The sequence below is a fragment of the Neovison vison genome, chromosome X (assembly GCF_020171115.1).
Source record: "Neovison vison isolate M4711 chromosome X, ASM_NN_V1, whole genome shotgun sequence".
Classification (NCBI taxonomy): Eukaryota; Metazoa; Chordata; class Mammalia; order Carnivora; family Mustelidae; genus Neogale; species Neogale vison.
Genome location: NC_058105.1, coordinates 107,226,899 through 107,253,091, shown reverse-complemented (window position 1 = coordinate 107,253,091; position 26,193 = coordinate 107,226,899). Strand labels below are relative to the sequence as shown.

Genomic DNA, 26,193 nt, shown 5'->3' with positions numbered 1-26,193 from the left:
AATGAAGCCCCCCCTTTTTTAATAGAATAGATTTTCAAACAGATTAACACTGGAAAAGGTCCCATAGACAGCTCAACATCATTACTTCTGGAGGTCTTTCTTATCAGTGCCTGATGGAGATGACAATTCCTAAACTGTCTACCAACAAGTGCTAACTACTTAGGTAGTCAGAACTATATACTTATTGATTTCCATCCCTTCATTTATCATTTAAAATGAAAATATCTTTGGGATACCTGAGTGGCACAGGTCATTGAGCATCTGACTCTTGGTGTCAGCTCAGGTCCTGATATCAGGGTCCTGGGATCAAACCCTGTGTTGGGCTCCATGCTCAGCATGGAGTCTGCTTAAGATTCTCCCAAAGCCTGTGGTGCTCATGCTTTCTCTCTCTCTCTCTCTCTCATATAAATAAATAAATAAATAAATAAATAAATCTTTAAAAAATGAAAATAGCTTTTTCTGGATGATGAAAAAAAATAAACACAACTAACTCATTGGGAAATTACAGTAAATGCCCATATTATTAAAAATGGTTTTCTCCCATGGTGGGATTTCAGGTAAATTTTGCTTTTTTCTATTTATTTTCCATATTTTTCTTTACAGTCTGTTAAGGAGAAGCTGAGCTACCAAAGGAGAGACCAAATGGCTCATGAATAGAGTTGGGGTACAGAAGTAGTACAGATATTCTAGCTAGTGCTTTTCCCTTTTCTTGGGGTTAAGGTGAATATTTTCTTTTGCTCCCAAAGAACCTCTCTAAAACTGTGGCTACCTGCTACCTGCTTAGTTTCTATTATTATATAATTTATGTATTATATATATAATAGTATAAATTATATTATTCCATAAACTAAGCACATAGTAGAAACTCAAGAAATAGAATACCTCATTGATTTTAATAAATGTCTAATTTTCTGAAGGTATAAAATAGCTTCATCTGTTAGAGATATGGCAAAAAGCATACTATGATGAATTTCAAGTGAAGGAAACACTCCCCCAAGTACTAGCCAGCATTATGACATTCTGTAAGAAAAGATGGATTTGTACTGTTTTACATCAGAACATCCATATATGTGTGTGAATTTGTGTGTGTATATTATTTAATTCATTTACTTAAGGAACAAACTTTCCTAACAAACATCATTGAAAACCTTTTTTTAAATTAAGCTCTCATTCTTTTTTTAATTATTTTTATTAATATATAATGTATTATTTGTCCTAGGTGTACAGGTCTATGAATCATCAAGCTTACACATTTCACAGCACTCATCATTTAAGCTTTCATTCTTGCTCCACATTAGATACACACACACACACACACACACACACACACACACAGGTGTAGGTGTGTAGGTAGGAGAACAAGGGAGAAAATTCTGTTTTAGGGATATTTCAAAAGTAGGTTAATGTAAATGAGCAGAGTATCAGGTACCTGAAAATTGACATGTATTAGAAACTTTGCATGGAGAGAGTTTCAAAGCTTTGCCATGCATATGAGATATTCCATTTTTATGCCCATGTTTTCATTATTCAGTAACATGCATTGCTTTCCATTGTTCCCAAATGCAAGTTGTAAATCTGCTCAAAAAGTTTCAGCGATCTGGGATTTAACTTAATCTTTTGCAGTTGACATGATGATTTCATTTCAACCAGAAATGTAATTCAATGGAAATAAGTAAGAATGAATAGAAATAGAAGATCATATATCTTTGAAATTAAAAAAAAAACTAAAATTAACTATTCATTTTAGGGGCTTTTTTTGCCATACTCAAGTCCATATTTTCATCTATGGAATTAAATTGTATCATCATAAACATGAAATATATTTATGTTCACAGAAAAGGGAAATTTAAATAACCTCATTCATCTATTTACTCATCTAGCTGCTTAGTTTACATAGACATTTGCCTTGATTCACTTTCCTTTTTTTTTACAGTATTTATAATCTTCATGTATTTTAAATGAGACAAAGCAAATCTATTCTTACAAAAAAAATTTTTTTTAATGCACATGGAACACTGTAGTTTTTCTTGGCCACTACTCAATTCTACTCTCTGACTTCTCTAAAGGTAACCAATTTTAAGAATAGAATACAAGCAATCAGATAGTTTTTATTGAAATTGTATGAATTGTTTTGCAGATTATTTTAATGCATCTTGGAGGTTTCCCCATGTCAGGTTCAACTCATCCTTTTTAACTTATGAAGAGTGTTTCATGGTTATACAACACAAAAACTTTATTGTTTCCCTATGGGTAGTTGTTTAGGATTCTCCAAATGTTACACCATTACAAACAATGCCTTTAGTTCTAATCCATAGTTATACCTTATTGAACACATAAGCAAGTATTTCTTTGGGATACATACTAAGAAGCAGAAATGACAGTCATGGGTACAGGCATCATTAATTTTAATAGTGACTGTGAAATTGCCCTCCAAATGTCAGTACTAATTTACTTTCCCACCAGCAGGTATAAGAATTCATAGACCCCCATCTTTTTCCCCCTTTTTTAAATTATGTTATGTTACTCACCATACAAGTACATCATTAGTTTTTGATGCAGTGTTCCATGATTCAAAGGCCCCCTATCTTTTAGAAGCAATGAAAAGAAAAAATGCTACCAATGTGTTTTTTTTAAAGATTTTATTTATTTGACAGAGATAGATCACAAGTAGGCAGAAAGGCAAGGAGAGAGAGAGAGAGAGGAGGAAGCAGGCTCCCTGCCGAGCAGAGAGCCCGATGTGGGACTCCATCCCAGGACCCTGAGATGATGACCTGAGCCGAAGGCAGAGGCTTAACCCACTGAGCCACCCAGGTGCCCCCTATCAATGTGTTTTAATGTATATTTCCCTCATTGGTCATGAATTTAAGTTTTCATGGATGTACTGGTTATTTTTTTCTTTCTTCTTTTTGAGATGCCTAGTTATCAACTTTGATCATATTTATATTGTTTTATTTTCTCATTGATTCGTAGATAATATTTTGTAAATTGTTCTTTTTAATCTTTTTAAAAATTTTATACATTGCAGATATTTTCTTAGAGTGTGTTGTTTTTACTTTGCTTAGAGTTGAAAAGTTTTTTAAATTTTATATGTTTAATGTATCAATCTGGTCTTTCATATTTCCCCCTGCCTTTGGGGTGTGTTATTTAAGAAAGCCTTCCAGCCTTCCTGATCCCAGTGTCAGAATCTGAAGTCAGGTATATTTATAGCTTTTTTAAAGAAGCATTTTGATGTATTATCAATCTAGGATTTATTTTGTGAATGGTATAATAGAAATTGATGAATATATGAACATGTATGTATACATGTGTATACATGCATAATACATGACAGTTTCTTTGAATTATTAAGTCACATTACAAATCAAAAAATGGAATATTATTAACTCAGTTAATTGGGCAGTTTGCAAAAGTTTTATATTTCTTTTCCTGTAGTTTTTAATATTTCCTCTAAAATAGGAATGCTGCTTTCTATTTGGGTAATCAGCAGAATATAGTCCTTCTTATTTATTAAGGCCAACTCTGTTCTTTGTTTTGACTTTAAAAGAAGAAGGAATGGACCTAGTGTGTATTATGCTAAGTAAAATAAGTCAGACAGACAAATACCTTATGATTCCTCTCATATGTGGAACATGAAAAAACAAAATATAAACAAACAAACAAACAAGCAAAATGCAGAATCAGACCTATAAGAGCAGAACAAACTGAGGGTTGCCAGAGGGGAGGGGTGTGAGGAATGTGCAAATAGGTAAATAGGAGTGAGAGTACAGGCTTCAAACTATGGATTATGGACTATATCATGGGAATAAAAGGGATAACAAGGAATAGTCAGTGATACTGCAGTAGCACTGTATGGTGACAGATGGTAGCTACAATTGTGGTGAGCAGAGCATAACAAAGAGATGTAGCATTTGTTGCATTGTGCACTTGAAACTAATATAACATTGTGTGTCAATTATATGCAAATAAAATAGATAATCCCCCAAAGAATAAGAATAGACCCATTTCAAGCTAAATGCCCCAATAAAAAGACACAGTGTATCAGAATGGATAAAAAAACAAGACCCATCCACATGCTGGCTGCAAGAAACTCATTTTAGACCCAAAGACACCTCCAGATTTAAGGGGAAGGAGTTGAAAACAATTTACCATGCTAATGGATATCAAAAGAAAGCCCGGGTGGTAATCCTTATAACAGACAAATTAGATTTTAAGCCAAAGACTATAATAAGAGAACAGGAAGGACACTATATCATACTTAAAGGGTCTGTCCAACAAGAAGATCTAACAGTTTTAAATATCTACGCCCCTAACATGGGAGCAGCCAAATCTATAAACCAATTAATAACAAAATCGAAGAAATACCTCAACAATAATGCAATAATAGTAGGGGACTTTAACACCCCCCTCACTGAAATGGACAGATCATCCAAGCAAAAGATCAACAAGGAGATAAAAGCTTTAAATGACACACGGGAACAGATGGAGATCACAGATATATTCAGAACATTCCATCACAAAGCAACAGAATACACATTCTTCTCTAGTGCACATGGAGCATTCTCCAGAACAGATCACATTCTGGGTCACAAATCTGGTCTCAACTGGTACCAAAGGATGGGATCCTTCCCTGCATATTTTCAGACCACAATGCTCTGAAGCTGAAACTCAATCACAGGGGGAAAATTGGAAAGAACTCAAGTACATGGAGGCTAAAGAGCACACTACTAAAGAATGAATGAGTCAACCAGGAAACTAAACAAGAAATTAATAATTCATGGAAACAAATGAAAATGAAAACACAACTGTTCAAAATCTTTGGGATGCAGCAAAGGTGGTCCTGAGAGGAAAGTATATAGCAATACAAGCCTTTCTCAGGAAACAAGAAAGGTCTCAAATACACAACCTAACCCTACACCTATAGGAGCTAAAGAAAGAACAGCAAAGAAAGCCTAAACCCAACAGGAGAAGAGGAATAACAAAGATCAGAGCAGAAATCAATGAAATAGAGACCAAAAGAACAGTAGAACAAATCAACAAAACTAGGGGCTGGTTCTTTGAAAGAATTAATAAGATTGATAAACTCCTGGCCAGACTTATCAATAAGAAAAGAGAAAGGACCCAAGTTAATAAAATCATGAATAAAAGAAGAGACATTATAACCAGTACCAAAGAAATACAAACAATTATAAGAACATATTATGAGCAACTATACACCAGCAAATTTGACAATCTGGAAGAAATGGATGCATTCTTAGAGAGGCACAAACTACTAAAACTGGACCAGGAAGAAATAGAAAACCTGAAAAGACCCGTAACTGGTAAGGAGATTGAAGTGGTCATCAGAAATCTCCCAACAAACAAGAGCCCAGGGCCATACAGCATCCCAAGGGAATTCTATGTTCCAAAAAATAGAAAAGGAGGGAAAACTTCCAAACTCATTTTATGAGGCCAGCATTACCTTGATCCCCAACCCAGGAAAAGAACCTATCAAAAAGAAGAATTAAGACCTTCTCGGGGTGCCTGGGTGGCTCAGTGGTTTAAGCCTCTGCCTTCAGCTCAGGTCATGATCTCAGGGTCCTGGTATCGAGCCCCACGTTGGGCTCTCTGCTCAGCAGGGAGCCTGCTTCCCCCTTCTCTCTCTCTGCCTGCCTCTCTGCCTACTTGTGATCTCTCTCTATCAAATAAATAAATAAATAATCTATTAAAAAAATCATTAAGACCTTCTCTACCCCTTTCCTGACTTGCGTGCTCCCTCTCTCTCACTCTTTATCCAATAAGTAAATAAAATCTTTAAAAAAAGAAAAAAACTAGACTAATAGTAATAACTACCTCTACTATTATTAATTGTAATAATTTGGATTATACAAACATGGATGAATTTTTTCTCTCTCCCTTCCATTCATAATCCATTTGAAGTATTATGAATATGTAGTCCTTGAACAGATGTATGAAGTAATGATACATTGTACACATTTTTAAAAGAGGAACTACATGGACATTGTGAACTGGAGAAAAATATTAAAAGAAGGGCATTTGGGAGCAGAAGTTCTATTCCACTTCTTTGCTTTGATAAAGGCATTCACAAATTCTAAAGGTAAAAAAAAAAATAGAACCATTTCTTCTCTTTTTTTGTACTTGTGTCGAAATCTTTACATAGATGTAGTCAGTATTAAAGTAATGCCTACCTCTTTTTCCTTATGAGGTTTCTTGTGATTAGATTGGGCCCGCATGAATAATCCCAGCTAATCTTACCATTTCTCGAGCCTTAATTTAATCCCATTAGTAATGTCTCTTTTGTCAAGTAAGGTAATTTATTCAAAAGTTCTGGAGATTAGGATGTGAACCTCTTTGGAGGGTTGGTATCCTGTCCTCCTGTTTGTCACTGTTCCAAGTCACTTGTCCTTATTGTAGAGGTTTGTGTGGGTGAAGCGAGTGGTATAGGAGTTGGGAGTATGCTTCATTGCCTTCAGCTGAGCCTACGTTTGTGCTTAAAAGGGAGAAGTTTCACTTAAAAGGGTATGTGGCTAAGCAGGCTTCATAAAAGATACTTTTAACATTATCCCTGAATTGAAGGATTTTGCATATCAAACTGCATGATAAATTAAATGAGTTCTATTTTGTGAAGCAGTTAGAACAGTGCCTGAGCATAGTAAGATATGTATATCTATATATTTTACTTGTTAAATAAAGCCAAAAATATAATGCCCACAAGGAAGGGAGTTTTAAGCAGAGAATTGTTTTGTACACATATATCTTCTTAAGTGAGAGAACTGATGGATGAACTACTTTTCCTGGGGTTTCTTAAACCTTCACTGTTGACTATCAGGAGGAAATGCACATTGGCAGGTTTATCCAGTGGTGGTGATGATTGTGTATGGACTATACACTTGTCATATTTTTATAAGAATACCAACTTAAAGAATGATATGCATATACTGAAAAGCAGCAGTACTAATTTGTCGCATTTATTTATTGAACACTGTGCCTGATGCTGGAGAGCATCAGTGACTCTTGCTCTAGGCTTTTGATATAATAGGGTGAATTCTACTGAGTATGCAAATACCTATAATACAAAGTGGACTACATTGTGACCTAATGAAAATATAAATAAAGGTCTCTAAAGGATTATAAATGACTGGAATCACTCATGTAAAGATGTCTTAGCGTAGGTAATGTTTGAAATGAGTTTTGACTACAAAGGTGAAAATTAGAGGCACTCTAGGCAAAGTCTTTTTTTTTTAAGATTTCATTTATTTATTTGACAGAGAGAGAGAGAAATAACGAGAGAGAGAACACAGCAGGAAGAGTGGGAGAAGGAGAAGCAGGCTGCCCTGACAGGCAGGGATAGGCAAAGTCTTAACGTCACTTAAGATAGATAGAAAATCTAAGGATGTAAAGTCAAAAGCTTTGGCAGAAATGAAGGGTGTTGCACCTATGGTCACAGTAAGAGAGCGAATGGAAAAATTCAGTGTAGCTTTCAGATCACATCCCATTGTGAGGGGGTTGTACTTCATTCTGCAGGAGGTAATGAATTTTGAAAAGGGGGGAATGTGTCATCCAGCCTACTTTTGAGAAAAAATGATTTGGCTGTCATATATTAGATAAATAGAATGGAGGTGAAATCAGATGGAGGGATAATAGTTAACAGCTCATTATCAAATGGCCTATGTGAGAAATAGTGAAGGTTTGGACTAGAAGAGTGGGAAAGAACTGGAAAGGAGGAGGTGGGTATGAGAAACGTTTTGTAAAGCAGAATCCACATAATTTCACAACTGATTAAGGAGGAAAGGGAGGGGCCCATAATGACTGGTTTCCTGCTTGGATGACTAGGATAATGTGGTATCAAAAAAGAAACGTGAAATTGGCAGATGATATATTCTGTTCTTTAACTGAATGGATTTAAGATACTAGAAGAATGTTGAGGATGATTGTTTCAAACCAGTAGTTGGAAAAGAGACGGGAAGAACCAGGAAGAGTAAAAGAGAAAGAGGTTTGGGAATTTTAGTCTAAAACAATCATGGGATTGGAGTGGGGACTTTTTAGCTCATTTAGGGTCTCCCTATGGACAGATACCTGGGGACACATGTCTTCCCCTATCACCCCTCCCACTTCTTATGCTCCTATGTTTTTTTATCTTCTTTTATAGACTAAACGTCTCTTGTTCTGAGTGATACATTTGATATAGCTTCCCGTCGCATCATTCTCATTCTCATTCTCCTTTGGTCTAACATATGGAGAAGAAAAAGACTAGCCCCTCTCTTGGTCTAAATATTGTGATTTTTTTAAGCTAAAATTAGTTTAGATACATCACCCAGGTGGCTCATAGTCACATGCTGCCACTGTTGTGGAAGCTGTTAATCTTTTGCAGCTGGCTACATAACCAAAGGGAGACTCTTCTCTTCATTGATGTTACATTTTGCCCTATTGTAGTCGACCATTAAACTGCATGATCTTTTTGATCCCAAATTGGTCATATTTATCAGGTTCTCTTCTACATTTCCATTTAGGACATTGTTCACCATGTAGAATGGTAAGCAACTTATATTTAGGGTAGAGTCCTTTTGCCTAGCAGTATTCTTCCAGCTTAATATTAAGTTGTCAAAGGTCTGGGAAGGAATTTGGAGGGAACTTCATTGAAATGGTATGGATATAAAAAGTGCTTTTAAAATGAGATGACACTGATATTTTAACCATATTTACTTACACATATGTGTGTGTGTACACACATATATCACTAAAATATATACATATATAATATATACATATCACATATATAAACACCATACATACACACACACACACACACACACATATATATATATATTTATTTTTTTTTTGTAGGGGGTGGGGTTAGGGGCACCTGACTGGCACAGTACTCAGTGGGTGGAGATTGAAACTCTTGATCTGGGGATCATGAATTCAAGCTCCACCTTGGGTAGAGTTTACTTAAAAAAAAAAAACAACAACAACAACACTATTTTTGGTTTTAAGAGCTTGGGCTCTTGAGCCAGCAGACCTGAGTTCAAATCCTGGTTGATTATTTACAATTTATTCTTCTCTCTTAATCTGCTTCCTTTGGTATCAAAGGAGGATATTAATTTCTTCTTCCAAGGATATTGTGAGACTTGAGGCAATAATGTGTATAAAACCCTTAGTACCTTATTTGGTACATAAGTGCTTGGTTATTATTTCTCTCTGGAAGTCTGATTACAGAACAAAAACATCACATTTTTATGCTCTTTGCATTCAGTTTGACATTGAAAAAATATACAATTAAATATTTGGGAAGAAGCTTCTAATATATATGGCCAGAATTCTGTTTGTTTGTTTGTTTGTTTTTCCCCGAAAGTGGATTTTGATTTGCTCTACCATCTTTCTATCCTTTATATAAGCAGCGAAACATTCATTTTAAGGGTGATCAATGGCAAGGATGCCATTTGTCATGGCTCACCCTGAAAAAAGGATGTTCAAGAGATGGTGAGCACTTTCCTATTTTAGTGACTTTCCCCCTTCCCCCCACACTGTATGCTTTAGTGCTATTTTCTCATTAGCTGCACTTAGTGTGATATTAAACCTATCCCTTGAGGTTTTAATTTTTTTTAAGTTTTTATTTAAATTATAGTTAGTTAGCATACAGCATTACATTAGTTTCAGGTATACAATATAGTGATTGAACACTTTCATACAATACCTGGTGCTCAACACAAGTACACTCCTTATATTTTTCATTTTGGGAGTTTCAAAAAAATTGCTTTATTCCAAGTTGGTTAGATAAATTTTGTAAACAAGTATAGAAATATCTATATATATTTTATGCTTGTCTTTTATTTCTTTGTTTTAAATGTGCTGGTTGATAGCCTAAAAATCCATTTTTACCATAGAGAGTAGAGAGAGAGCTGCTCTCTATTCTTTTTCTTGATTTTTGCTCAAGGCCCCTTATTTCCTTTTGTTCTTGGTTGCTTTTTGTTTGTTTTTTTCAATGAGCTGATCATATCCCTTAGAATGTTATTTTTGTGGATTCTTTGGAGTTTAGGATGAAGGAGAACTTTTCTAGAAATGATTTCCATTTGCTTTGTCAGTTGTCTAATATATGATACTCTGGGATCACTATAAATTAAATGAAATTCATGGCTTGAGGTTTTTGAGGGACTCAGTGATATGAATTTGTTCTATAAATCTATCTTAACAATGTGTAAGGATTTAGGAAAGGTCAAGTTCAGTACGTTTCATCATTATCTTGAGGGTGTAGCCCTTAGCTTTACTGGATGGGGTTTCTCTCCAGTGTGGTATTTAACCGAGCCTCTGGCTCTTCCAGTCCTTTGCCATCATTAAACTTAGGCTATGGCAACTGGGAATACAAGGTCCAGTTAATGCTCTCAAGGAAATATCCTGTTTTCCACTTAATTCTTTACGTTCTAGTTTTACTTAGCTTCTGGCCTAGGAATCTTATGAAATATTTTATTTTCAGGGAAAAAAAACATTAACTTTACTTTTTTCTTTTTTAATTTAAATCCAAGTGGCCAACCTATAGTACATCATTAGTTATAGATGTAGTGTTCGATAATTTATCAGTTGTGTCTAACACCAGTGTTTGTCACATCATGTGATTGAGGTAAACTTATGCTAATTGGCTAGAATTCTTTTTGCTTTTTTCATTTTAGATTCTTGCTGTAGGTAAGAAAGGATTACATGGAGCCATAGAATCAGAAGGAAAAAACCATGTCTACTCTTAATAATTCCAAAATTAAAAAGTCATATTTAGTATACTATAACTCTGGAATTTTAAAAAATGTTTATAAGTTAGAGATTAAATAACTTACTCAAGGTCAGGCAACTTCTAAATGATGGAAGTTGGATTTAAATCCCATATACTTCACCTTAGCACCATGCTCCAAACTCTTAAACACTTCCTACAGGTGATAGGGGTTTCCATGATTCAGGGTTTAATAAATTGGCCAACTCTTTGTCTTAGGACCATACTAAAACTGTAAGTTTTTAGATTCACTTAGATAATTCTTAGCCATATAAGTCTTGGAGCACAGGTGAATTTTTCAGGAATTAATTATAGGAGTCAAAAGTAAAATAATATTAAGCCCATATTAATTATAGCTCACATATTTCAGTCTTTTCTATTTTTGTTTCATTTTTGTGCATAAACACAAACTTATTATTTTTAACTTTTCATTTCTGTCAAAATAAATTTTTAGTGCTAATTTTCATGTTGGGCTTATAGTATCTGATTGAATTAAGGATTTTTTTTGAGTTTGCCAGGCAAAGCACTTCAATCAAAATCCAAAAGCCTATCTCTTTTGTTTCCCATAACTTTGAACAATGACTGGCACATAGCAGTTTCTCAATAAATATTTATTGAGTGAATTGTAGGATAAATATACATGTATTATTAATATTGATTTGTGCTTTAAATGTTTTTTCAGCTACTAGACCAAGGAAAATATTTCCTTTTTAAAGAAATGCTCAAATCTTGATATGTCTTTCTTTTTAATAGTGTATCTTTCTAAAACATCTGAGTGCTTAAGTGTGTTATTGAATATATGTCATTAATGCTTAACAGAAAATCTATTAAATCTTAAGACACTGACATGTACTATACCACACAATGTGTTTTCCTAACTGACGATGATTAAATAACTCTCAGAATAAGAGATCTCTTAAATAGCCAGATACAGATGACCTCCTCTTTAGAAGTTAACTACTTGTTGACTGATTTCAGATGCCTTAAGATGGAGTAACTAGGAATGCTAGAATCTAGCTCTATGAGACTTTCATTGTCCAGAAGCTAGCTCAGGCATGTTTTCATGTCAACAGCAGAAGTATAACAGAGGAAGAAGAGATGTGTGAGTACTGATTGAAGACCCTGCTTCATGCCTTACAACATCCCATTGGCCCATGCAGGTCACATAGCCAGCTGAGACTCAGAATGGAGGTTACATGGCAAAGGGTATAGATATAGGCAGGAGTGAAAAACTGGGACCATTAATACAACCAACCTACTCTATAAACCTAAGTAAATGAATCTGTTCTCATAAAATATGTCTGGCATTTCCACTATAACCTTCTGATCCCTTATTTGAAACTGAATCTTAAAAGAATCTCTCTTAAACACACATACATGTGCACATGTGCACACACACACACACATATACACACACTTTGTTCATTTTCTGCTTATCTTATACTTTTTCCTAATGTAATTTGTTAGCTAAAATATTTATTTCTGTAGATACTAACAAAAGAATAGCAGGTTTTTAATTGAAATACCACATGGAATGAACTTTGTGTTCAAAATAAGACAAATACTATCCACATGGCATTTATCAAATAAAATTTGTGTGTGTGGACATTTTATATACAAGCATACATTGCAAGAAAAGCATATATTTTAAAAATAAAAGTGAGCTGATCATTCTACAAACATTCCAGTTGCCTATTATAATGAAATTGTATGTCAAGTGTCATTCTTAAAGCAATGGAGATGGCATTTGCATATCAGTTTAATTGCTTTGGATTAAACATTGAAAGATGAGAGCCAAGAGAGCTTATTAAGCTTAAATGAGGGTAAATGATAAAAAAGTGATATTATGTAACACTACATCTGGATATATGTTGCTCTTTCCATTTTAAACCCTAAATTGCAATGTTTCTTAAAATTATCATTGAATACACTAAAATACAATAAAAAAATTAAAAGGTTAATGCATAAATTGTGCTGCATAAATATAATTTGATCTGAAAGCCAAACTAGTTTTCTCTACTTTGTTAATATTTATTTATCTTAAGGTACTAGACTGTAAGCTTTTGAAAGACATCATGTCTCATTTACTTTTGTGTCTTAAGGGCTTTGAAATAGTCTGTCCTATAATAGTTGCTCAATAAATGTCTGTGAATAGATGACTGAATAAATGCAAGGTAGGGCGACTCCCTCATAGTCACTCTTATGAATTTTAGGTGAATGGCTGGATGCTGTTGGTTTTGATTGGTCTTCCGCTTTGCCTCTGGGAATCATCAGTCATTAAATGTGTAAAGTAGGCTATGTGGAGTGGGGCATGTATAAGGCAACTTCTTTTGTCAGTCAGGGAGTTTCACATTTGAATGTTTGCTTTGGGGCTTAGATTAGAAACTACCATTTGTTTTCTGTGTCCATAGCATCAGAAAACTGATCTCACATCATTTTATAAACCAATGATAACACGTAACTCATTTATTTGCATTAGAGAATGAGCACCACTTCCAAGTGTCCCTGTTACCAGAATTATTTCATGTTTTCCAGGTTGCCTATATTGTTAGATAATCCAAAACATTTCCTTTATATTTGGTGAGAATAACCTCTATATTTCAGTTATTCTGGAGAATTAATTTTATGGACTAAGCAGCTTATAAATACTATCTTCTTTAATACTTATCACAACTGTATAAAAAGAAGTTCCCATTCACTGACTCCATTTTGCAGATGAAGAAGTGAAGTGACTTACCTACAGCCCTACAACTAGCAAGTAGCAGAGCCAGGTTTTGATATTAGACAGTGAGGCTCTGGAGGCTTGTACTCTTAACCACTGTGCTGTAAGTGCCTAGGTGAGGCTTTCCTAAGGCCCCTGAAAATGAAGTATTTTGTATGCCACGTCGTTTGGTTGTTGTTTTAAATTTTTAATTGTGGTTAAAAACTCACAACATACAGCTTACCACCTTACCCATTTTCATGTATACATTTCAGTAGTATTAGGTGTGTTCACACTGTTGTATATCAAACCTCTAGAATTTTTTCATCTTGTAAAACTGAAAATTTTGCATTGAGCAGTAATTCCCCATTTTTCTACCACATTGGCTTTGAATTCCTATCATCCCAAACATAGCACCCAAATCTAATAAAATTCCATCAGACTACTATCACATGCTGTAATAAAAGCTAAACAGAGACAGGAAAACACTGTTTTATTTGCATAGATAAGTATATGCCCAGAACTCAAAACCTTTAAGAAACATAAATGCATAAGAAATGGGATAAGTTGAAATAAAAAGGACAGTCTTACTGATTTGTCTTTTTCTTGTTCTTCAATTTGGCCTTAAAATTTTATAAAAGAAAACTTTTCTGTTAAAATTCATCAGAATGACCTATGAGTGAATCATAACTTTAGGAACATTGTCTTGGTTTAAAAACCAAGAAGAAAAAAGCTGTATTTAATTTCTTGTTTCTTGTATATGATTTTTAGTCTCTGCTTGAAGAGAAATTATATTTAAATACTGATAAAAATACTATTACATATATATCTGATTTTTTACAGTAATAGTTCCCATTTAGTACTCTTGATGTTTTAAAAAGAAAATTGTGACATTCAGTATAAAGAATGCAGATCTGTATTATATATATTTATGGTTATATATAGAACAAATTTTAACCAATTAAATAAAAATGCTAATGTTATAAAATTCATGCACAGTTATACAATCTCTGTTTGAAAAAAACTCAAAAATCTGAAAAGGATACTTAATCAATGTACATTTTCAATTCTTAGTTTTCTTTATATTTACTACTATATTTGATCCACAAATAATCTTATGAAATAGGCTGAGGGCAGCTGTTAATAAGAGATGATACAGATACAGAAATAGGCTCAGATTCCAGAGTGATGGTACTTAGGCTAAGCATTGCACTAGGAGCACAGAATAGAAATAAGTTCCTGATCAAGGGATTCGACCAAGACACACAAGTGAGAAACAACCCAGCCCATCAGGAGCACCAGTAGTTTAAGTACTGCCAAAGTCACAACTGTGAATGGGGACATGGTAGGAAATGGGGAAGAGAGGCCAAACCCAGGCTCACATAGTCAAATAAAATAGTTTGAATTTGATTCCACAGAGTATGCACATGCAGGAAAGGGTATTTGGCAATGCATCATGACACATGATGAAATGTCATGGATGAAAATGTTTTATCAGAAATCTATTGACTAGTGTCAAGATTCATTCTGCCCCCACTTTTTCATACCATTACCTTACGTTGGGCTGTTGGTTCAGCTGTTGAGAAGTGTGACTCCACTTCTGAAACTAGTAATACACTATATGTTAATTAATTGAATTGAGATAAAAATAAAATTTAAAAAAAAGGAAGGAAGTCTGAGAATTTCTCTAAGAATCCCTCAAAGCCTACAAGTTAGAGTAGAAGTTGTTAGGCATATGGCTATGCAGATATATTTTGTTTTGTAAAGTATTTAAAACTACTTGGTAATTAATTCTGTTACTTTGTGAATCATTCTAACACCAAACACTAAATGCACTGGCAGGCTCAGAGAAATAAATGATGAATGCCATCATACTTGGAGGACATGTAAAATGAAAGATGCTTACCATCATCCAAGTAGATATCTGAAATAGCAAATATAACAATAAAATAAAGTCTTTTAACAAAAAATAACTATTTAACAAATATAGTTTTATGTTTTCAGTAGTTCATTCTTTTCAAGCAAACTTCAATTCCAAAAACTCAGGAAGGTGACATTTTTGAGTGATATAAATCTTAATAGTTACATGTAATTATTTTATTATACTTTTTAAAGATTTATTTATTTGAGGGGAGAGGGACAAAGGGAGAGGGAGAAAAGCAGGCTCCCTGTTGAGTGGGAAGCCGGAAGTGGGGTTCAGTCTCAGTACTGAGGTGTGAGCAAGAGTTAGATGCTTAACCGACTGAGCCACTCAGGTTCCCCTACATATAAGTATTTTGAAAGTATTATCCACACTTATGAATTTACTTAAATTGGGAGGGAGAGGATCTTACTGTAGTCATTTAGTTTCTTACTATAAAATGCTATCATAAAATACATTGTTTAGGAGCTGCAAAAATCATTTTTAATTCGCAGCTATCTTTAAAGATATTTTCATACCACTATTATTTATTCTTTTCCCTATAATTCCCTGTTGTCATTTGTTTCATCAGTTTATTTAAACTTATCATTTTTCATTCACTTGACTATTGTAAGTCAAGAAACTTTTACCTTTTCTCTCTTATTATTATTATCTTGTCTGGTGGGGACAAAATAATTGAGACAAAATAGAGAAGCAAGAGGCAGACAGCAGGTGCATTTGTATATTATGAAATGTTTACAAAATAATAAGCGCTACATGAATAATGCATTTGAAGAAAATTGTCTGGCAAATGATATTGAATCATATATCCAAATCATCCCTCAATTACTGAAGAACAAATTACAAGCGCTAATGCATCCAGTTTTATCAGAAAGAGAGAGAATTCACCATGGGGGGCATCTAGGTAGAGTAAGAGGGCTATTGCTTATTTAATAGAAGATTAAAATCTCTGTATTTATATCTGTATCTGTATGTCTATCGCTGTACCTATATCTCTGTAATTTGAAAACCTAAAACATGTCTGTTGTTGTTGTGGTGGTGGTGGTGGTGTGTGTGTGTGTATAACATTTAAAAGTCCAGTATGGTTTTTTTGAAGAATTAAGTTCCTGTGGCTTATTTGCTGTTGATTGGCTTTTATGTAGTATAATAAAACTATTATATACACTAATATTATTACTGTAGTTTTATTTTAAGCTTAAATGTTTATTTCTTTCAAATATTTAGTATTTATATTAATTAAAATTAATTTAACTTTAAATTTCTGTATTTAATATATCTTACATTAACCTTGACAATAAACTTAAGAAGTGAATATTCCTATTTATATTTTACAGCTAAGGGAGTGCAGACTCAGTGAATTTAGGAAATAGGCTTAAGGTTAGTAAATTGCAGAGCTAGGATATTGACCTGATGGTAGATAATACCAAAGTCCATTCTTTTTCTTTCATTAGACCATTTCCGTTTTTATATAAAAAGCACTGGGTTCTGCTTCTCTGGTTTGTACACCTAGCAATGTAAAATACTGAGACATTAAAGACAAAGATGAAATAAATACTCAAACTCTCTGCTTCAGTGTTTTTTTTGTTTTGTCTTGTTCACGCTTCCCCGTTTAGAGAGAGAGAGAGAGAAAGAGAGAGAGAGAGAGAAGTAACTCAAGACCTAGGATTTTGGAGTAGTTGATGTGCCTTTCTTCATTTTACCTTTTGGCGGGTTTGCTGTCTGAACACTAGGTGGAGGCGGCCCAGCTCTCTGGGTGACTACTGTTGTCAGGGCCATGGGGCCCTGCAAGATTCTCAACTGTTGTACCTGCTGCTGGGGCTGCTCCTGCAAGGCAGGGGCCTGCTGCAGTGTGTGCTGGGGATGAGGTCGGCTCTGCTGGGGTCTTCTTTCTCTCTCTGCAGAGTCAAGCGGAGCCAACACCGCCGGCTGGGGCTGCAGAAAACTTCCTGCTCCAGGGAGGTTAAGGACAATGGCTTGTTGAGCAGATGAGGCTGTTCTCTGACTGATTGAACCTTGTGCACTTGAACTCTGTGGCACTGGCTCCTGAGGACCAGCAGTTGTGGGCTGTTGGAGTTGTGGTTGTGGAATAAACTGGTAGAGCCACTGCTGCTGAGGCTGCTGCTGGGTGTTCAAAAGGAGCGAACCTTGTGGAAGCTCCAGTAGAGTTACTGGACTGATACTGGAGGCATTTTTTAAAATAAATTGAACACCTATTTGAGGAGCCTGTGATGCAGCAGGCACTACATTTGGTGGCTGAGCTCCTGAGGACAGGATGCTAGACTTGATATCCACAGGAGCTGTGGTCCCAGAGGTAGAGCCCTTCCTGCAACTGGAACCCCTCCCCAAAGCCTGGGCTCCACAACCAGGGCCCACCACTTTGATGATGCTGTGGCCTGCAGAGTTGGACATGACTGGGGTGGCCAGACTTCTTTGTGATGAGCTGGCAGTAGACAGGGTGGCTGCAGGAAGCATGCTCACTTGATTCACTTCTACAGAGGATTTCTGGGAGTTGGTCACGACCTGGGTGGCCAGGGTTCTTTGTGATGAGCTGGTAGTCGACAGGGTCGCTGGAGGAAGCATGGTAACTCTAACCACTTCTGCAGAGGATTTCTGGGAAGGGGCTATGACCTGGGTGGCCACAGTTCTTTGTGATGAGCTGGTAGTTGACAGGGTGGCTGGAGAAAGCATGCTAACTTGTATCACTTCCACAGAGGATTTCTGGGAGTTGGCCATGACCGGGGTGGCCAGGGTTTTTTGTGATGAGCCGGTAGTTGACAGGGTGGCTGGAGGAAGCATGCTAACTCGAATCACTTCCGCAGAGGATTTCTGGGAGTTGTCCATGACTGGGGTGGCCAGGGTTCTTTGTGATGAGCCGGTAGTTGACAAGGTGGCTGGAGGAAGCATGCTAATTTGAATCACTTCCGTAGACGATTTCTGGGAGTTGGCCATTACCTTGGTGGCCAGGGTTCTTTGTGATGAGCCGGTAGTTGACAAGGTGGCTGGAGGAAGCATGCTAACTTGTATCACTTCTGCAGAGGATTTCTGGGAGTTGGCCGTGACCGAGGAGGTCAGGGTTCTTTGTGATGAGCCGGTAGTTGACATGGTGGCTGGAGAAAGCATGCTAACTTGTATCACTTCCACAGAGGATTTCTGGGAGTTGGCCATGACCGGGGTGTTCAGGGTTCTTTGTGATGAGCCGGTAGTTGACAGGGTGGCTGGAGGAAGCATGCTAACTCGAATCACTTCCGCAGAGGATTTCTGGGAGTTGGCCATGACCGAGGAGGTCAGGGTTCTTTGTGATGAGCCGGTATTTGACAGGGTGGCTGGAGGAAGCATGCTAAATCGAATGACTTCAGCAGAGGATTTCTGGGAGTTGGCCATGACCGGGGTGTTCAGGGTTCTTTGTGATGAGCCGGTAGTTGACAGGGTGGCTGGAGGGAGCATACTAAATCGAATGACTTCAGCAGAGGATTTCTGGGAGTTGGCCATGACCGGGGTGTTCAGGGTTCTTTGTGATGAGCTGGTGGTCGACAGGGTGGCTGGAGGAAGCATGCTAACTTGTATCACTTCTGCAGAGGATTTCTGGGAGTTGGCCATGACCGAGGAGGTCAGGGTTCTTTGTGATGAGCCGGTAGTTGACAGGGTGGCTGGAGGAAGCATACTAAATCGAATGACTTCAGCAGAGGATTTCTGGGAGTTGGCCATGACCGGGGTGTTCAGGGTTCTTTGTGATGAGCTGGTGGTCGACAGGGTGGCTGGAGGAAGCATGCTAACTTGTATCACTTCTGCAGAGGATTTCTGGGAGTTGGCCATGACCGAGGAGGTCAGGGTTCTTTGTGATGAGCCGGTAGTTGACAGGGTGGCTGGAGGAAGCATACTAAATCGAATGACTTCAGCAGAGGATTTCTGGGAGTTGGCCATGACCGGGGTGTTCAGGGCTCTTTGTGATGAGCTGGTAGTCGACAGGGTGGCTGGAGGAAGCATGCTAACTTGTATCACTTCCGCAGAGGATTTCTGGGAGTTGGCCATGACCGAGGAGGTCAGGGTTCTTTGTGATGAGCCGGTAGTTGACAGGGTGGCTGGAGGAAGCATGCTAACTTGTATCACTTCCGCAGAGGATTTCTGGGAGTTGGCCATGACCGAGGAGGTCAGGGTTCTTTGTGATGAGCCGGTAGTTGACAGGGTGGCTGGAGGAAGCATGCTAAATCGAATGACTTCAGCAGAGGATTTCTGGGAGTTGGCCATGACCTGGGTGGCCAGGGTTCTTTGTGATGAGCTGGTAGTCGACAGGGTGGCTGGAGGAAGCATGCTAACTTGAATCACTTCCGCAGAGGATTTCTGGGAGTTGTCCATGACCAGGGAGGTCAGGGTTCTTTGTGATGAGCCGGTAGTTGACAGGGTGGCTGGCGGAAGCATGCTAATTTGAATCACTTCCGTAGATGATTTCTGGGAGTTGCCCATGTCTGGGGTGTCCAGAGTTCTTTGTGATGAGCTGGTAGTTGACAGGGTGGCTGGAGGAAGCATGCTAACTTGTATCACTTCTGCAGAGGATTTCTGGGAGTTGGCCATGACCTGGGTGGCCAGAGTTCTTTGTGATGAGCCAGTAGTTGACAGGGTGACTAGAGGAAGCATGCTAACTTGTATCACTTCTGCAGAGGATTTCTGGGAGTTGGCCATGACCTGGGTGCCCAGGGTTCTTTGTGATGAGCCGGTAGTTGACAGGGTAGCTGGAGGAAGCATGCTAACTTGTATCACTTCTGCAGAGGATTTCTGGGAGTTGGCCATGACCGGGGTGGCCAGGGATCTTTGTGATGAGCTGATAGCGGACAAAGTGGCTGGAGGAAACATTCTAACTCGAATCACTTCCATAGAGGGTTTCTGGGAGCTGGTAGTGACTGAGGTAGACAAGGTTCTTTGTAATGAGTTAGTAGTGGACACAGTAGCTGCAGGAAGGATGCTAATTTGATTCACTTCCATGGAGGATTTCTGGGAGTTGGCGCTGACCTGGGTGGCCAGGGTTGTTTGTGATGAGCTGGTAGTGGACAAAGCAGCTGGAGGAAACATGCTAACTCGAATCACTTCCGTAGAGGGTTTCTGAGAGTTGGTAATGACTGGGGTAGCCAGAGTTCTTTGTAATGAGTTAGTAGTGGACATGCTTGCTGTAGGAATGGTGTTAGCCTGATTAACTTCTACAGAGGATTTCTGAGAGGGGGCCATGACCTGGGTGGCTAGGGTTCTTTGACATGAGCTGGTAGTAGATAAAGTGATTGGAGGAAGCATGCTAACTCGAATCACTTCCACAGAGGGTTTCTGGGAGCTGGCCATGACCTGAGTGGCCAGGGTTCTTTGTGATGAGCTGGTAATCGACAGGGTGGCTGGAGGAAGCATGCTAATTTGATTCACTTCCACAGAGGATTTCTGGGAGGTGGCCGTGACTGAGGTGGCCAGGGTTCTTTGTGATGAGCTGGCAGTGGACATGGTGGCTGGAGGAAGCATGCTAATTTGATTCACTTCCGCAGACGATTTCTGGGAGTTGGCCATTACCTGGGTGGCCAGGGTTCTTTGTGATGAGCTGGTAGTTGACAGGGTGGCTGGAGGAAGCATGCTAACTCGAATCACTTCTGCAGAGGATTTTTGAGAATTGGCCATTTCAGGGGTGGCCAGGATTTTCTGGATTGAGCTGGTGGTGGACACAGTGGCTGCACAAAGTGTGCTAACTCGATTCACTTCCACAGAGGATTTCTGGGAGTTGGCCATGCCCTGGGTAGCCACGATTCTTTGTGATGAGCTTGTAGTAGACATGGTGGCTGCAGGAAATGTGCTAACTGGATTCACACCCACAGTGGGTTTCTGAGAAAGACTTAGTGGCTTAGAAGCAAGAACAGGAGATGGAGATTTAAGAAAGCTGTTTCCTTGCCATGGAGTTAAACTGTTACCTGATGAAGTTTTTTCTGAGCTTAAGGGAAGTTTGATGGTTGGAGATGGATGTGTGAATCCCTTCTCAAGGACTGAAGACTGACCTAAAAGGATCTTAGGCTGTTCAGTTTCTTTCCCTGGAGGCAGCTGGCTGAAGTTGGCTGAGTCGCTGGAACTATGTGAAGTGGTGACTGGACATTTGGCCTGGTATGGGACTACCACCTCTGGCTCAGTGACTACCACACCAGCATCAGTCTTTGACCCAGGCAGGACACTATTTGAATGGTCATCTGTGGAGGGGTGTGGAGAAGACATCTGTCTCTCATATCTGACTTTTTTACGTCGTCTTCTTCTTCCAGAGATAAGTGGATCCTTAAGTGACTGCATCAAGGTCAGCTTTGTCTGAGACTCATCACCACCTTCATATCCAAATACAGAATCATCTTTTATCTCATGGGCTGGCCACACTGTTGGTTGTGAGCCATCATATTTGACAAAATTCTCCCATTTAGCATATTTCTGCACATCCACTTCAGAAGGTAAAGCCAAGTCACAGGGTCTCTGTTTCCACATATCTACATAATCTGCTGCTTTAGGAATTATGAAGTCAGAATTCTCACTTGTTTTACTTTCTTTGCTTTTTTTGCAAGAAGTCAATACTGTCAGCTCAGGAGGAGGTGGAGAATGAGATAGCTCCCAATGCTGATTCAGAGAGGGTGCAGAGTACCTCTTGAAGCTCCTTTTCATCGGCCGAGTGTTCATCTTTTGCTTGTTATAGAGCAGCCTATTTGCAGTGCAGGCTACGGATATGGAAGGATCCAGACACAGGGGCTCAGCAGTAGCCAAGATCAGCTGGCTCTCAAGCGACAGTTTGTCCTCCTGGGTCCATTCCTGGCCATCGCTGGTTATGGATTGCACGTCACAGGCTAACGTCTGCATGGTGGGGCGCAGGAGAATGTGCCTGCTCTGGTAGCCCGGAGGTTCCCCACCGCTGCACTGCCTGTAGTCCCGCACCTGCGCTATGACGCACCCGCAGTGGAAGAAGTTCACCTCAGATTTTTCCAGGAGGTCCAGCAGAACAGGAGGTAATTCTTCAGCATCCAGATATTCAAGAAATTCCCCTTCTTCATAAGGCAGCCGAATAGTCTCTGAACATGCTCCATGTTTCTCTTCGAGCATCAGCGAATATCCCTCCTTTCCTGGGTATAGGTTGACCACTAAACAGGGCAACGACTCTCTCCTCATGAGCTTCTCTAGCAAGTTCACGTTGCTTCTTAGCTCCTCCGGAGCCTCAGGCTCTCTCCCACATTCTTCCACATAGATGTCGTAAAGCTTCTCGTAGAGAGATGCTTCCCCACTCGACGAGCCTCTCCTCTTTGGAGGCCTCTGCTGGGCACCTGCGATGACATAGTCCGCACGGTCCAAAGCTCGTTCTAAAGCCTGTTGCATCGTGGTACATAAGGGGCCCCCAAAGAAGAGAAAATGCAAATGCCTGGCAGAGTAGGAAAAAAGCCCCGCCCTTCGGGTCAATATAATCTTGCAAGCTCCGCAACTCCACAGAGGAACCACCAGCTTAACTTCAAAATTGACACCAAGAAACCCACTAGCAAGAAAGCAAAACACAGAATTCTTGCCAGTCTCTGAAAAATACCTGTATCTGTACAGGCTGCCACCACTGCACTGGGCCTTGCCTCACCTTGCCTTCCGTCGTTTCCCTTGGTTAGGCCGGAAGTCAATGCGGAGAGGTCAAACTATAGAGCCTTCTGTGCGCTTGCGCGCTACCTCAGGCTGCACCTTCTGCCTCCTTGGCGGTGTGGTTTTCAGTGGTCTCTACTTCCTGTTGTGGTGCCTGCACTTCCTGTTGGAAGCAGGGCAAGACGTCTGTGACCAGTCAATGCAGTTTAACAGGATAATAACAACAACCTTTTATAAAAAGTGATTCAATGCCATCCTTTCCCTCCTTGGTTCTCATAAAGAGTAAAAAAATATTACAAATAGAAATATATCCTATATGCTCTCCTTTCCCCATAGAAAATGTATGTTCAATCAACAGCTACTTTGAGAATGAATTATGAGGAAACTAATATGCTAGAATTGAGACAATAGTATCCGTGACAAGTGACTTGCCATGTAGGAGTTAACAATTGCCCTGGTGAGGCAAACAGATAATCAGATAAATAGAATACACCACAATTTATAGACTTGTGGGCAGAGTGATAAAAGAAGTTCTAAACATGGAGAAGTGAAAAAAATCTATTCCTAAAGGAGAGGATAGCTGAGCTTTCTCAAAGAATGAATAGAAAGTTATCAGACAAAAGGATTCAAGTCATGGATTTTCTGAAGTAAGGAGAGAAATCTAGACTGGAGCTGCAGATGAGGATGTTACTCATTTGAAATTATTTTCCAAAGAGTTCCCACCATTCATATTTCAAAGCTACTCAAAATAAAATTTATCTAATGCTCCAGGAACTTTACCAAGCAGACATTTTTTTTTTCAAATGACATTCAACCAACTGAAGTAATAGGCTCAAGGTTATAAAATGGTAAGCAGTTGAGGCAGGATACAAATCCAAATCCCTGACTGTGAAGCTTAACCTCTTTCCACTTTTTTCATGAAACTAACCTTAAAAACAGGAGCATCTAAAAACATTGACAGAAAATTTGGTGGTAGGTGCCCATCTGGACATCATCTTATATGCAAATTTTGTGTTTTTTTTTTTTTACAAATGTAAAACATTAAATTACTTATTTTGAAACAAAATTGACAACTCATGAAGATGCCCCATTAGAACCAGTCATGGAAAAATAAATACACAAGAATGGTGAAGAAGTTGTTTTGGTTTGAAGTGGCGGGGGGGTGGGAGGTTGGGGTACCAGGTGGTGGGTATTATAGAGGGCACAGCTTGCATGGAGCACTGGGTGTGGTGAAAAAATAATGAATACTGTTTTTCTGAAAATAAATAAATTGGGGGAATAAATAAATAAATAAATAAATAAAAGAAGTTGTTTTGGAAATGTATCAGGGGATGAGTGAAACAGTTGATGGAAATTAAAGAGTACATTTATGATGAGCCCTGAGGAATGAATGTATAGAATTGTTGAATCACTATATTGTACACTGGAAAATGATATAACACTTTATGTTGATTATACTGGAATTAAAATAAAATACTTAATAAAAAAATAAGTAATGGCAAGAGATTTGCCTTACCAGATGTTATATTGCATTATACAGTGTGTTTGTTGTATAAATATCAAGAGAAGTAAATTGAACAGTTTGATATCTAAGATGTAGTTCCCAAAATATGCAGGAATTTGACACACAGTAAATGTGACATCACATGTCAGTGGAGAAAAGATAATGTTTTTACTCAGTCTTGTTTGTAAAAAAGGAAACTGAAAAAAATACTTTTTTCTGCCTTAACATTTCTGTAAAAATAAATTAATCAATGATGAAACTATAAAACTACTGGAAGAAAATAGTGAAAAATTTTAAAATGTATATAATTACAGAGTACCAAAAGACTTTCTAAAAGTCCCCAAATCCAGAGGGTATAAAAGGATTGATGTAATTATTAGAAAGAAATTAAAAAAAACTCTCTCCATGTCAATCAAGATAAAATTAAATGAAAAATGACAAACTGACAGAAAATATTTGAAATAGAATTCAGAATAAACCAATATCCTTCCTATAAGAAAATCCTGCAGCTATGCCATACTGTTTTATATTTTGGGGTCATTTTTGTTGTTTCCACCAGTTGTCCTTATACTTATGCCTTTATGTAATCAATCATCTTAGTATTCTTCTTTCCTTACTTTGATTTTTCTATGATGTCAGCTTACAATATTTTAATTCTCATGTATATGTTAATGAATCAGGTTACTCTATATTCCTTTCTCTCTTCTCTTTGCATTTTTTAGTTATGTTATTTCTACTTCTTCAGAGAAAATAATATTTACATATTATTCTTATAACTGTAATACTTAATACTTCCTTTATTTTAGTACCAGATCATCAATTATGTATGCTCACTACCAAAATTTCTCTAAATCTTTCTCCATTCTTACATTGTAAAAGTTTTTCATTCTCTATTTTTAGGAAGCATTTATGTATACGATATTTCCTGAGATTCTTTTTCTAATGCTTAAAATTTTGCTGGTAATAAAATCTTGGCTCATATTCTGTCCTTTCCTTTAGATTCTTGGGAATGTTACTCTGTTGTGCTTTGTGTTTTCTTTTTTGTAAGTGACTTGGCCTTCTCTGGAAGTTTGGAGGGACTATATTTTTAATTTTATTTTACTTCATCTTATTTTATTTTTGATACAGTTAACATACAGCGTTATATTAGTTCCGTGTGTACAATATAGTGATTCAACCATTCCATACATCACCCAGTGGTCATCATGACAAGTGGCCTCCTTAATGCCCATCAACTTTTCAACCCATCCTCCCACTTCTCTCCCCTCTAATAACCATTAAATTGTCCTCGATAATTAAGAATCTGTTTCTTGACTTACCTCGCTCTCTCTTTTCCCCTTGCTCATTTGTTTTGTTTCTTAAATTCTCCAAATAAGTGAAATCATATAGTATTTGTCTTTCTCTGCCTGACTTATTTACTTAGCATTATAGTCTCCAGCTTCTTCCATGTCATTTTAAGTGACAAGATTTCATTCTTTTTTATGGTCAAATAATATTCCACTGTGTGTGTGTGTGTGTGTGTATAATGCTGCTAAAAACATACGGGTCCATGTATCCTTTTGAATTAGTAGTTTTGTATTTTGGGGAGGAGCGGTGAAAACCCAGTAGTGCAATTACTGGATCCTAAGGTAGTTCTATTTTTAACTTTTTATGAAACCTCTTTACTGCTTTTCACAGTGGCTGCACCTATTTGCATTTCCACC

The 26,193-nt window shown here is 37.8% G+C and overlaps 1 protein-coding gene across 1 annotated transcript; it reads right to left on the bottom strand.

Moving 5' to 3' along the window:
- Window positions 1-17,034: 17,034 nt before the first annotated feature.
- Window positions 17,035-22,740, bottom strand: LOC122896690 (transcription factor SPT20 homolog). Its single transcript, XM_044234750.1, has 2 exons — window positions 21,213-22,740; window positions 17,035-17,864 (listed from the first exon to the last, which is right to left on the bottom strand). The coding sequence occupies exons 1-2, from the start codon at window positions 22,738-22,740 to the stop codon at window positions 17,035-17,037; spliced, it is 2,358 nt and encodes a 785-aa protein (XP_044090685.1).
- Window positions 22,741-26,193: the final 3,453 nt, after the last annotated feature.

What these genes read in the sequence shown, in the direction of transcription:
- LOC122896690 (XM_044234750.1), bottom strand. Translation starts at nt 22,740, where the DNA reads ATGCAACAGGCTTTAGAACGAGCTTTGGACCGTGCGGACTATGTCATC. An exon ending in TTCTCAGAAACCCACTGTGG is followed by an intron (nt 17,865 to 21,212) that starts GTGTGAATCCAG and finishes AATCCTCTGTAG; the next exon opens with AAGTGAATCAAGTGAGCATG.